Source organism: Plectropomus leopardus, chromosome 2 (genome assembly GCF_008729295.1).
Source record: "Plectropomus leopardus isolate mb chromosome 2, YSFRI_Pleo_2.0, whole genome shotgun sequence".
NCBI classification, from domain to species: Eukaryota; Metazoa; Chordata; class Actinopteri; order Perciformes; family Serranidae; genus Plectropomus; species Plectropomus leopardus.
The window spans coordinates 3,775,902-3,790,012 of record NC_056464.1 but is presented as its reverse complement, the minus strand read 5'-3'; the positions used below and the strand labels follow the sequence as shown (position 1 = coordinate 3,790,012).

General features: G+C 41.7%; 1 protein-coding gene across 1 annotated transcript; it reads right to left on the bottom strand.

Moving 5' to 3' along the window:
• Positions 1 to 1,847: 1,847 nt before the first annotated feature.
• On the bottom strand, positions 1,848 to 13,435 carry LOC121952205 (probable transmembrane reductase CYB561D1). The gene is made up of 3 exons (XM_042498741.1): positions 12,480 to 13,435; positions 11,660 to 11,697; positions 1,848 to 4,776 (listed from the first exon to the last, which is right to left on the bottom strand). Exons 1-3 carry the CDS (start codon positions 12,634 to 12,636, stop codon positions 4,270 to 4,272), a joined length of 702 nt encoding a protein of 233 aa, XP_042354675.1. The 5' UTR covers positions 12,637 to 13,435; the 3' UTR covers positions 1,848 to 4,269.
• Positions 13,436 to 14,111: the final 676 nt, after the last annotated feature.

Genomic DNA, 14,111 nt, shown 5'->3' with positions numbered 1-14,111 from the left:
TCACTATATCCCAGAGCCAGAGCAACAGGAAAAAATCCTGTTGCTCTGGCTCCTCCTGGTGCTCCTCATGGCATTTGCAAGAATCCCCGCACCTGAACGAAAACAACCAATCAGAGCCAGGAGGACTTTGCTGTCAAAGATAGAAATCAACCATGGGATAATATGATCTGGTGTCACATGGGCCGTGTAAACGGAGCAGCCATGTGATATGCGCAAAAATCATGAATGTAGTAACTTGACAGGGCTGCCAACTCTCACATTGATCATGAGACACACACTATTAACACATTTCACACAATATTACACCAAAAGGTCATTTTTTTGTAGTGAAAAATAAATAACAGATCATTTCTGACAGCAGCACAGCGCTCTCTCCAACTCATCTCGCGCCCCCAGGCAAGACTGAGTGAGTTACTGTGAGTTACTGTGAGTTACTATGGTTACGAGGCCGCTCGAGCTGCTCAAACTTACGGCTAAAATGAATACTGATAGTCTGTTCAGCGCAGCATTTGCTGTTGTTTCGATGCTCTTGATCAAGTAACAGCGTGAGAAAAATGTACAATAGATAATGCAAATGCCATTGGGAGCACTGGGTAGAGCCACAGTTTTGGGATTAATTGTCTCAGTGACAAGAAATACAAGTTCATTTTTTTTTTTTTAAAGTTGTCTACTATAGCTTTAAAGACAGTCCATACTGCAGTCTGAAAGCCATCCAAAGATCCATTATGGACGCTAAATGGGAACACCACTGATTAATATTTGCATAAACTGCCTCCTAGTGAATAAAACAAGAGGCTGAGAGGTTAAGAGGAGGTGCTGGAGGATCACTACATCCAATAGGTCTTTGTGCATCACATTTAAAAATGCTCCACATTCATCTGTCTCACCACAGTCTCACTAGCCAGGTTTCCATTAACCCTCAAATTATGCAAACTGAATTTGGGAATATAAAATGTACCAAATAGAAACACTTCAATTTGAAAAAAAATTTACTTTAATATACTTTAAAAATGTATCGCAAAAAAAGTTTTTACGCTCGCATGAGGTGGTATTTCAGGTGATTTGAAAAAGCCATATTTTGCTTATCTGCAATGGAAACACTTTTTTGGCTTTTATAGGTCACATGATGTACAACAGAGTCACATGACATTCTAAAAAAACATGGTGAGGTATGTGTGGATGGAGGAAGAGGCCAAGATCGTTTTAAATCTTACATTAGACAAAGAAATTATGGGGCTAAAAAGTGTTATTGCATCACATCACTCTTCAAACGTTGAACGGATTATTCGAATGCAGTCATCTCGCAATTGTGTTTTCTCAACATTTTGAAAATATTGCTTAAGTTCAGCACAAATCTGTGGAATGGAAACCCTCCTACTGATTGTTGTCCTGATTACTGCAGCCTGAAATGATCTGCAGCTGCTTTTCTCAAAAAAATCTTTGATTGGGACTTTTATTTGCCCTGAATTGTGCCTGCCAGGTAGTACCTGTTCCCAAGCTGTGTGGCCTTCCCAACAAGCTCCCATACAGTATCAAAGGCTTAGTTAGAAGGTTAGAAATGGAGACTGGTAGAAATGCATGTGAAGTTTGGTGAGATTTGATGATATATACTTATATATACTGAGGGTTACCATCCACTCTGTCTGAAGACGACTTCAGGGGACCCAAAGCCCTCTGATCTTCATTTTCAGACAGTTGTTGATGTTGAGACCAAGTCTAAATATCTCTGACCTCGGCTCATATTAATAGTTTTGAATTGGATGAAGTGCAGTGATTGGTACAATTTTCAGCTCTTGTAATTTGACTGTTTTGCAGATGTATTACGCAGACTGAAAAAAAAACAAACCTTAAAGCTCTCAATTGGTTTATTTTAAATCGGCTCCTGGAGGGGCCGATTGATGACATCTTTGCTCAAAGAAATCTTTGGCCTTTGGCCTTGTATGACAAAGCAACACACCCGAGTCAGTGCACGTTCATATTTCCCACTGATTATAAAAGCAAACGAAACACAAAAAACACGGCTAGCAAACTACTTAAAAGACAAAAAGGAGTCACGTGCACAGTGACAAAACAAGAGGAGCTACATGGAGATTTTCAATCAAATTCAATTTCATCAATTATAGCATTTTTATAATCAAATTCTCATTGAGGAAACACTCCCTAACACCACTGATGATGCTAAAGCTTTTGTTTTTTCATAGACTACTTTTCTCATAAATGTCCTGATGAAAATGTTTGAAATGTGTTCTTCAAGCAATCCTGATCAGAAACTCTTAAAGCTCTAGGAGACAATGCCCTCTTTCTACCCTCCCAAATCTAACCACAGCAATGTGTCATGAGAGTAAGGGATAATGTTTGATGAGTAAGGTTAGGCTTGATATTAAGCCAAACACCGGAGCGGACCAGTTCACTGAATTTTACCAGTTGTCCCACATGATTAAGCAGTTACTCCTGAGTGTTACATAATGACAACGTGTCCCAGCCATAGACTGTATATAAGGATGGATGACATGACAGCTCCACAAAAGTGAAGCTATTCAACCTGGATCGCCCCCTGGTGTCTGACTGCAGTACAGGTCTTAAGGCCCGCCCCTCTGTGTTAGTGTATGGGATATAAGCCATATTAAAAACTCGGAGTACACGCTGACTTAAAGTATCCCAAAGATGGTTTCTGCCACTGAAGGTAGTTCTCATCACCCCAATGTTAGCTCAAGTGTTTGTTTATATGATAAGTTAAGATTATATGAGTTATGAGATTATACAAAAGGGGGATTTTTCGCCATGATTGACAGATGTGACCAGTTCGTGTGCTTGCGTTCAATGGAGCTGCGTGACATTGGTCGAATGAGTGTTTTTGCAGGAGCACCCCTACACTTTTCACTCCACTTTTATCTCTGGTTTGGTCTTGAGAAATAAGTCCTGCTTCCTAGTGATCACCTTCAATTAAACACGTCATAATTAGAATCATTTTGGATATAAGGAAATATTGATGGAAACTGGAAATTTAATGAGAAAATGCTTCATGTAGCACCTGTAAGCACCCAAGACAAACACAACACAAACATATCATAAATGAATAATAAATAAATAGAATTTACAGGCTGGTATATGATCATCCACAGCATCTTCAGCACTGAAGCGGTGTCCTCACACCAACAGCAGCAGGTGCTTTGTACCCTATCGGACACCAGTCTAGTATATACACTGTCTTTGAGACTTTTGCTTTCAGTTCATACATAGTCAAAACATACCTTTGGAGATGTCAGGGACGATACGTTCAGGTGTTCACCAGCTCCAGCTATGGGATTGCCTTGAGTAGTTTGTCAGTTCCATGTTTGTGCACTTTGCATGATAATCCGCATATTGTGCATAGTATCATTCTATTCTATTTCTATTTCTTTGTGTTTATGATTTCAGAGCTTAAAGCAACATTATGTAGAAACTCGGTCCTGTGCACTTTGGCACCCACTAAAGGTCTCAGAGTGTAACAGCACTGTTGTAAAACAAAGCTGTTACATCTCCGCCAAGTTACTTAGTACTGAAAACAGGCGAGCGGGACGCTCTGTGGGATCTGATCTTGATCAATTAGATCAACTTCTAAACTGATTTTTTTTTAAGGTGGAAAAGCTACATAATGTTGCTTTAAGGAAGGCAAAGATACCTAAGTGTTTTAAGCTGCACTTTCTCTGCTGGCCACTAGATGCTGGCTTAAGAAAACTCTATGAAATAAAGTGTGAGTCCAGGAGGTGTCAGAGATATTAAAATCATTTGTGTGCACAAATAAATAGTTCAGTTTTTAGGGTAGACGTTGATCATTTGTGAGCACAACTGATCAGAATCAAATGCAGTGTTTCTGCATATCTAATCACAGCTTCCCCTTCGCCACGTTAGGATTTTCTGACTCCAGAGACTGACATGGATCTAGGCAAGCTGTAAAATTTAAGTCCAGAATACAAAACTTTCTCTACGTTGTAAGACAGACACCTATGAAGGCATACCAGCACTTACTTATTAAAAATTATTTTCACACATACCAGCAGATATTCTGCTCACAGTTAGTGATAGTGGTACACCTTCAGAGACATCCATGTTTTTATGTTCGTGTCCAGTTTGTGGGACTACCAGGTTGTCGGGCTGTTTGCTTAGTTATGTTCTCTTCTCTTCTTACTTTAGCAAAAAACTTGCTTCCATCTGATTCCTCGAGCCTCTGAGTACAATGTAAATCCAATATGGCCACCAGGTGAAGTGAGCGAATCTATCTCGTGTTTCCTAGCTGGTAATCTTCTTGCGGGGCAGGTAGGCACTGGTGATCTGGTTCATCACCACCAGGGCGGGGAAGAGCGGCAGCAGGAGGAAAGCCCACCAGGCTGCCCCTTTCACTGTTGCCTGGAACCAGTCTGAGAACATGGCCGACACCACGGTCACTGTGGCCAGCAGGTAGACGACCAGGCCGCATGTGCCGTGGTACAGCTTCAGCCTGGGCGGAGAGGAGGACAGACGCAGCAGCTTAGGGAAAATCACGCAGACGCCGCAAGCCGCCTGGAGCAGGGTGGCAGCCAGGGTGCAGATGCCCAGTACACTGTGCCAGGAGACCAGGTGCGGGAGCTCCGACACGTTCTTGCTGGCAACCATGAAGCCGAGACCCGTGGCCGCAGCTATCAAGACCAGAATCTGACAAAACCAGTGGAGACGTACTTTACCCTTCCGAGATTTGAAGCAAAAGGGGGATCCTTCAGCCGAGAAGAGGAGGATGCCTTCAGTCATACACAGGCAGTACTGCAGAGGGAAAAGACAGAACTGTCTTCATTAAAGCTAAAGTAGGTGACTTTTTTGCAAATCTGACTGAAAAGTTATATTTTATAACTCAGTATATTCATATGATGTTAGAAAATGTCTAATTGTTGTGAAAGTCCGACCAAAACTGGACTTTTAAAATGCATGTAAACATGTTAGTCCAACTGATATTGTGCTAAGCTGAATTTCCTGAAGTTGGACTAACACATCTAGATGATGAAGTTGGGGGTCGATTTACTTTTTCATGTATACGCCTCAACCAGACCTGAACTGGTCTAGGCGTTGTGAGCATGCTCCATAATCCCTACGCCAGGCTTTTCCCTAGAAGTCAAACAGCGTAACTTCGTAGAAGAAAGCCAGGAAAAACAAACGGCGAAGTAAGGAAGAAAACAAAACGAGATGAAGGTACCAAGTGAAGTGTATAGTACATACAAAATGTACAGTACAGCGCCGAAAAGTTTGCGCCTGCTAACTTTAGTATGTGACATAATAGGTCAACTGTAAGAAGGTCCAATAGCATCTAGCTGAAAGGGGGCATATCGTCCCTGCTGCATACCCCAGCTTTAAGGTGTTTTCTCCCTCCTGTTCCTGTAATGTTTCAAATAAAGCACAGCCATCAGAACTAGATTTCACTCCATTTAAAGATTAACATCTTGAGTAGGAACCAAAGGGCTTGAGGTGGAGAGCCACAGACAGATTAGAGAAGTCAGACAGCACAGTGAGACTGAATATGCCAGTTGTCCTTTAGGTCACCTACAGTGTGACCTACAACAAGTACTTTCAAACTTGTTATAGTGGTTCTAGTTCTTGGACCAATTCTTTTTACTTTATATATGCTTCCTCTAGGCAACATTATTAGAAATCACTCTATAAGTTTCCATTGTTATGCTGATGATACGCAATTATATCTATGAAACCAGATGAAACTGATCAGCTATCTAGACTTCAAACATGTCTTAAGGATGTAAAAGCCTGGATGAGCCGTAATTTCTCGATGTTGAATTCAGACAAAACTGAAGTTATTGTTCTTGGCCCGAAACACCTCAGAAACTCCCTTCTAACAATGTAATTTCTCTAGCTGGCATTAACTTGGCCTCTAGCACATTTGTAAGGAACCTAAGAGTTTTTTAACTTCAAGGATTGCTTTCTTTCACTTGCGTAACATCGCAAAAATTAGACATATCCCCTCCCAAACAGATGCCAAAAAATTTGTACATGCATTTGTCACCTCTAGGCTGGATTACTGTAAATCCCTATTATTCGGTTGCCCCAACAAATCTCCAACTGGTGCAGAACGCTGCTGCACGTGTCAAGTCAATTCAAGTCAATTTCATTTATAGAGTCCATTATCACAAAACAAAAAGATGAGCGGTAGAGGATGATGAGGGATCTCTCTTCCAGGACGGACAGACGAGCAATAGATGTCGTAAATAACAAATGAAATACAATCATGGTGTCCTAATGGGAACCAAAAAAAGGGACCATATTTCTCCTGTTTTCGCTTCTTTGCACTGGCTCCCTGTAAAGTCCAGAATTTAATTTAAAATCCTCCTCCTTACTTACAAAGCTCTACATGGTCAGGCTCCATCCTATCCGTCACAGCTCATAGTTCCTTACCAACCCTCAAGATCACTGAGCTTTAAAAACGCAGGGTTACTTGTGGTTCCCAAAGTTTCCAAATGTATATGAACTAGAGCCTTCAGCTAACACGCTCCTCTCCTATGGGACCATCTTTCAGTTTCAGTCAGGGAGGCAGACACCGTTTCCACTTTTAAGGGTAGACTTAAGACCTTCCTCTTTGATAAAGTTTATAATTAGGGCTGGCTCAGGTTGCCTGGACCAGCCCATAGTTAGGCTGACATAGGTTTAATCTGCCGGGGGACTTTCTGATATGCTGAGCTCCTTTTCCTTCGCTTACTCCTGCCATCTGAAAATCATGCATGTCTGTTTACTGCATTACCCTTACCTCTTTGCTTAGCCTCAGTAGTTTAGCTTAGCCTTACATCTGTGATGGCCATGTGGTACTCTCACTACCTGGGGCTCGCAATCACAGAGCCTGGGTCTGTTGAACTGCACTACGCTAATCCCACTGTCTCCCTGGAGCATTCCTGCTCCCTTGTTTCCTAGTTTTCCCGGATCCTGGCCGTAACCTTGACTGTGCCTGACCGTGGTGATAGCTGTGCTGATGCTGTGATCCTGCCTTTGGTTGTGCTCGTGCTGTGGCTGTACTGATACTGTGCCCCCCGCTCGCCCTGATCGTGGTCTTGGTCCTGGTTGCGACGATGCCGTGATCTTGCCTTTGGACACCTCCCTATCAATATATGCATGAGACTGTTATCATCACCCTCAATATCATCATAGAGTGCAATTAATAATTTCACACCTATCATATGTGACATGCATCTGTTTCCATTACTGCAGTGCCTCTCTCCCCCTCTCTCCCCCTCTCTCTTTCTCTTTCCTTTTTGCCGCAATTGTATTTCATTTGTTATTTACGACATCTATTGCACGTCTGTCTGTCCTGGAAGAGGGATCCCTCATCATCCTCTGCCGCTCTTCCTGAGGTTTCTTCCTTTTTTTTCCTTTTTTTCCCCGTTTCAGGGGTTCTTTTTTGGGAGTTTTTCCTTGGGTGATGTGAGGGTCTAAGGGCAGAGGGATGTCGTACACTGTAAAGCCCTCTGAGAAAAAACATGTTTTGTGATAATGGGCTCTATAAATAAAATTGACCTGACTTGACTTAAACAATTATAAGGTGTATACAGTTTTTTCACCTGTCAACTGCCAGCCAATCAGTGATCAGCATTATTACAATGTGTATGCATCATTATGCACACATACAGTATATCTGTATATTTTACTCCACCATAGCGGACAGTCATTAGTGTGTCACTGTGCCTTTGAGCTGTGACGACTATGATGTAGAGTAACTCTGCTCGACTGGTTTGCATTGTTTCACAGTGACTGCTGCATAACTCTTTGGCAAAGCAACAGTCGACGGTAGGCGTGTCTGAACATCAATAAAAACATTTTCATGTTAAAGAGGGAAGCTATTTAATCCAAACTATGAAAATGAACACTGAGGACATGATTGTATGATGATATTGAGAGACTAGACTGATAAACACACTGTTTACACAGAGATCACACTATAGGGCCGCTACAAAGTCCCTTCTTTACATTGCCTTTACTTCTTTACACAGGCGCGATGGGCGTGATGTGTAACACATCAGCGTCTTCCTCTAATGACACATAACATGAGCACTGGCGGTGTTTTCTAAAAGACAAAAATAGCATAACATGCTAATAACAATCATTCATAGTCTCTATTATATGGCGGCTGATCTCGTCTTCTGCTCAGAGGTTAAAGGGCTCCGAATCTCATTGTTGTCCCAATTTATGGACATTTTTGGCCATTGTTTTTTTTCTCCTAGGTAGCCCCTTACTGCTGCTAGCTGCTTTTTAAATCTTCCCACAGTGGGTCATACTTGTAACATGTCATGGAAAAAACGTCACACCCATCCTGGTGGTCCCATTCTGCCGGCTATCCTTTGAACATAGATGTGGATTTAGCTGTTTTGACCTCCCGCTGCCGGCTTAAAGGCGAGACAACTCTGTCTTCCCTTTCCACGATAGTGTATTTCTAAAGAGCAGCAAGGTGGAATGACAGCGCAACACTCCCACCCTGAACAGGCAGTGTAAGGGGATGAGAGAGAGAGAGACAGAGAGAGAGGAATGGGTGGGTGTATGTGCCTCTGGGGAAACATTTAAGACCATTTCATTGTGTAGTCTATACAATTTAGTGACATCTAGCGGTGAGATTGCAGAATGCAATCACAAATCTGAGCGCCAATGAGCAGCTCTCATGGGAATGAACGAGGCCCCGCCTCTATTGCTGTATCCAGACTTCCCTATGATACATCCATTATGTAGATATAAACGGCTCATTCTAAATTAATAAAAAACACACGTTTTTTCCTTGGTTTTTTTTTTCCAGATGATTACACACTAAAGAAAACAGTTATGAATATTTTATTCAACTTCTACCAATATATCATCCTAAATCCCACACACTGAACCTTTGGTTATGGCTTGTGCATGGGGACAAAAACCACGTTGTCAATTGGGAAAAAGCAGATTTTTGGGTCAGTGGTTAAGGATAGGATTAGGCATGTAGTAGTTATGTTTCAGGTAAGTCTCCAGGCAATTAAAGTAAGTCTATGACATGTCTCCAAAAGTGACATAAGTAAACTTGTGTGTGTGTATGTGGTGGTTAACAGAGTGAGCAATGAGTCATAGGCAGCCCTCTGTTGAATGTGCTTTGAATTCATTTCTGAGGAAAAACACCAGCACATCAATCAAAGACTTTGAGCTCACAGGGATGGCTTGTTTCTGATAGGAGAGGCACGATGTTTGTACAGCACGTTATCACCGACATCCTGCCATGACGATGCATCGTGAATGATCACCAAGGCTGTACTGTCTTGAGCCATCACAGAGGAAAACCCAAAGTTGACCTCTAAGCTGTCCTCCCTAACATATTCTAGGTCAGTTTGTAACACAATAGCCGACGCAGTGGTGCAACCCAGCAGTTAATGTTAGCACTCCCTCCTCCCAGCCCTCCTATCTATTATTCACAGTGGAAAGGAGATGCAGAGACAAAGCCTGGAGGGTGTGAGGGTGAAGGTATGCTGAATCTGTACAGGAAAGTTAATATTCTACTAAGGTCTCACCATTGAAATTATCCACTGTATTTTTTTTTTTTATTGACATTTGACTATGGTCAACCTATAACCTATATTTGATCAATTTTATGCAAAATCCTGCAAGACCTTCCTGCAGTAATATGTCTCTTCTTGTAATTATGAGAAAAAGACCTCATCAGTATGAGATAAAAACTTTGGGTTTTATTTAGAGATTTTGTCATTTTAGGTCATATTTAGGAGCAGGGTTGGATAAATGCACTACAGCTGCCTGGGGAAAAAGGGCCCTTTTCTTCCCACCCCTTCTCAAGATAGATATAAAGCATTTGGTTACACACAAATTTAAAATATGCACCATGTAAACATGATATTAACTGATGCACTGGAGGTATAAAAACTAGATTTTGAAACAGACTCTTTACAAGACGTCTCAAGTCAAGGTAATAATGCAGAAGCCACTTTAAAGAGACAGTTCAACACAAAATCAAAAATTAAGTTTTTTCCTCTTCGCTGTAGTGCTGTTTATCACTCTAGCTTGTTTTGGTGTGAAGTGCTGAGTGTTGGGGACATCGGCCTTAGAGATATCGGACCTCTCTCCAACATACTGGAACCAGATCGCACTCAGCTTGGTTGGCTCAAAGCAGCAAAAATACATTTGAAAAACTTAACAGCAATATGGTTTGCTGTGATGTGGTTGGCAGGTGTAAAGAGAAAACAGTTCTTACTACTGTTGACGAAAAACATAAATTAATGTATTCATATCAATCCTGAATTTTTGAACAGTTTCAATGCTAATTTTTGGCAGTATCGATACAACAATTGTACTTTCTCGCTCTATCTTAATGTTAACGCTGATTATAATCATTCTGCTGTTCTGTCTCTAACCAATGTTATAGCCTTGTTATATTTATTTGTAATAAAAACTTAAATTATATGCCTTCAATGTCAATTCTTCCCCCTGGTCTTGAAAATGTCAATATTTTTCAATGTTTTATATCAAAATTAGACAATCCAGTATTGTAACAACATCATAAATTAAACTGTTCACAACAAAGTTGATTACCTTGAGTAACCAGGTCATGATTTCTGGATAGAGGAAACATTGCTGTTACATTTTTAAAATGTATTTTTTTTGGTGATTTAAGCTCCACAAGCTTAGTTCTATCTAATTCCATCTCGGCAGCCGATATCTCCAACACTCGACAACTCACACCAAAATTTCTAGACTGATAAATAGCACTACAGGTAAGAGGAGAAAATATGTATGTTATGTGTTTTCCACAAACATATATACTTAGTATATATGTTGGGTATATATGGGTAGACTTAAGACCTTCCTCTTTGATAAAGCTTATAATTAGGGCTGGCTCAGGCTGCCTGGACCAGCCCATAGTTAGGTTGACATAGGTTTAACCTGCCAGGGGACTTCCTCTGATACGCTGAGCTCCTTTCCTTCTCTCAATGCCGCCATCAGAAATCATGCATGTCTGTAAACTGCATTGCCATGTGCAAGCTTAGCTTAGCTCTGTGATAGCCATGTGGTACTCTCACTGCCTGGGGCTCGCGATTACAGAGCCTGGGTCTGTTGAACTGCACTACGCTAATCCTGTTGCCTCTCGGGAGCATTCCTGCTCCCTTGTTTCCTAGTTTCCCTGGATCCTGGCCGTAACCTTGACTGTGCCTGACCATGGTGATAGCTGTGCTGATGCTGTGATCCTGCCTTTGGTTGTGCGCATGCTGTGGCTGTACTGATTCTGTGCCCCCCGGTCGCCCTGATCGTGGTCTGGTCCTGGTTGCGCCGATGCTGTGATCTTGCCTTTGGACAACTCCCTATCAATATATGCATGAGACTGTTATCATCACCCTCAATATCATCATAGAGAGCAATTACTAATTCCACACCTAATATGACATGCATCTGTTTCTATTATTGCTGTGCCCCCCCCCTAGTTCTAGTTGGACTTATACAATAATGCAACTTTTTCTAATATAATAGAAAGTTACTGACAGTCAGGTTTAGTCACAGTAAAGAATACAGCCAACTGCATGCAAGCTGAGACAAACTGAACTCAAGATCAGATCATACAACTGACTGACGACTAGAGAGGAGTTCTCACTGTGCGTGTGCGTGTGTGTGTGTGTGTGTTGTTGGACTGCAAACTTACTGCAACAGACATACACACTGGATGCCAAGAAAACAAACCTGGAACAGAGAGAAACACCAATAAGCATCTAACAAATCATATCCATACAAATTACAATGATTGAAGATGGAAGTTAATGACAAAAGTGTAGAGTGATCACAAAACTAATAGTGTTTCCAGATTTGAGCAAGTAGTGGGGCCCTTAGCAGGGCACGCTATTAACCTTTCTATCTAGTTTCTATTGCTTACATGCAAACTGATTACTACAATGTTTAGGTTGTTAATATCTGAGATATGTACCATCATTCACTGTTCCAAGCGTCTTAAACGTGAGGATTTCAGAGGTTTCATCTAATTCAAATTTCACACTTGGCATTTATCATTGGATGCAAAAAATTCTATCTGAAAAATCCAGACATTCATTGTAAATCACATTTTTCTAACCTGACAGAGATCAATAGAAATATTACCCAAATGTAGCAGATCAACACTGAGTCTTCGGAGCACATCCCCTGATGCCACACACACTGATCCAGCAACCCTTTAAAATTTGTTGAGGTAGGCTATGTATTACTTTGTTTTTGTATGACCTCATAATTTAAATAAGATAAAGGAGACAAGTTAAACTGTCTTCATCTTAAAAGCCCATGCTATAAATGTTAAATTATTTCTAATTATAAGTATAACCGAGTTGCTGTTGTTGTTTACATTAAAACACAAACAAAAGCAATAAATTACTCAATCCTAAACAAATAAGTTCTTTGAACTATGGCAATGTTAAGGATTAAGTTTTATAGATAAACAGAAATAGAGAAGACTTGTTTTGGTGTATGGCACTCACTGGTTCCGGGTCTGGACAGCAGGGAGATGATGAGGGTCAGGCCCAGGCCGGTGACATGAGCCGCTATCACCGCCGCCCTCCGCAGCCACACATAGAGCCAGAAGTCCCGCATCCCCAGCCCCTCTCCCACCGGGCTGTACTCCACATCGGACGGCATGCCGCTCAGCCTCCTGCCGGCTACCTGGCGACTCCGGGGGCGCTGACACTGAGACGGGCGGCGCGTGAGCCGTCGGGACACTGCACGAGCTCCATTATCATTTAGTTGAGGAGGAGGTGCACAGAGACAGGCGGGAGGAGGTGCACAGAGACAGGCGGGAGGAGGTGCACAGAGACAGGCGGGATACTGGAGCCGATAGAGTCAAGACACACACAGTGACAACACCAAGTACTTCCGGTGAATCGTTTTCACACTCTGTGTACAGGACGGTAACATTAAAACATTTTGTTTTGGCCTGAACTAATAAATGCCAAATATTAAACTGCTCAACGGGTGTAATGTCACGAAAATGTCTCGCGTTTTAGAGCTTACTGGTTTAAGAGTTCTTCTACTGGAAAAATTTAACTTCCAGTCGCGGTGCTAGCTAGTTTTCGCGACATTGACGGAACAAACGGTCGCTGTAAATCCCTCTGAGGCAAATACACTCGGTCTGCGGATTAAAAACGCGACTGGCTGTGTTAAATTCAGAAACATCACCACCAACTGCGCTGTCTCTTCTCCAGGTCCACACGCTGTCCGACAGGTTGGACGAAGGCTGTTGTCTCACTGTCAGCTGGCTCGTGATTTGATCTCCCGACCTACAGCTAGTGAAGTCCCAACACTGTGTGGTGACAGTCTGGGTGACCGGCGGTCTTGTAACTGGCGCAAAAATGAAGATAGTAAACAACTTCCACTGTTGTTGACGGCCGGATTTCTAGTTTCACTTCCTGGTTGCCGAAGAGTAGCAGAGAAGTGAGATGCTTCACTTCTATTTCCTGCTTTTCAACCTATCCCTCCTTTGTATTTAGCGACAGCGCTCAGAGCCATCAGTAAGATTGAAGTGCGTCGTTTTCAGGGGCGTTCTAAAATGTCATTGGGGGCTTAACGCGGTAGGGGGGTCGGGGGGGGGGGGGGGGTCCACCCTTAGTATTTATTTATTTATTTTGATGGACAAGCTCTATTTCTTTTTTAAATGCACCATGGCGCATTATATATACAAGCTTTTTTTGTTTCAGATTAATTTTGAATTGTGATGTCAAAAATATTAGTTTGATTTGACTTATTTGTCTTGATCTTTTTGTCGTTTTTCCCCCTTTTTTGGACCCCATTGTATATTGCTTGCATCAAATAATTGTAATTTATTGTAATACTTCTAATTGTTTTTCTTACCTTTTGTGAGGTATTCCTATTAGCCCATTTTTCTAACCTCTCCAGCACCCTGTTTTGTGTGTATTCTTTTTTTTTACCTGTTTTCTGTTACTGTTTTTAATGGTGTGAATAAATACAAACATGTTTAAAAAAAAACAGTATGCATGCAGTCAGACTCGTGCACATAAATTCACTTGCTACAGTTAGATAGCAAGTTTAGAATCTGTAAGAATAACTCCTCTTATTTGTCAACTTTTCTTCCTTAATTAGAATTTGTATGTTTGTTG

Coding starts and splice junctions, on each gene's coding strand:
- LOC121952205 (XM_042498741.1), bottom strand. CDS start 12,636: ATGCCGTCCGATGTGGAGTACAGCCCGGTGGGAGAGGGGCTGGGGATG. Junction 11,698..12,479: donor GCTGTCCAGACCCGGAACCA/GTGAGTGCCATA, acceptor TCTCTGTTCCAG/GTTTGTTTTCTTGGCATCCA. Junction 4,777..11,659: donor CAGTGTGTATGTCTGTTGCA/GTAAGTTTGCAG, acceptor TTCCCTCTGCAG/TACTGCCTGTGTATGACTGA.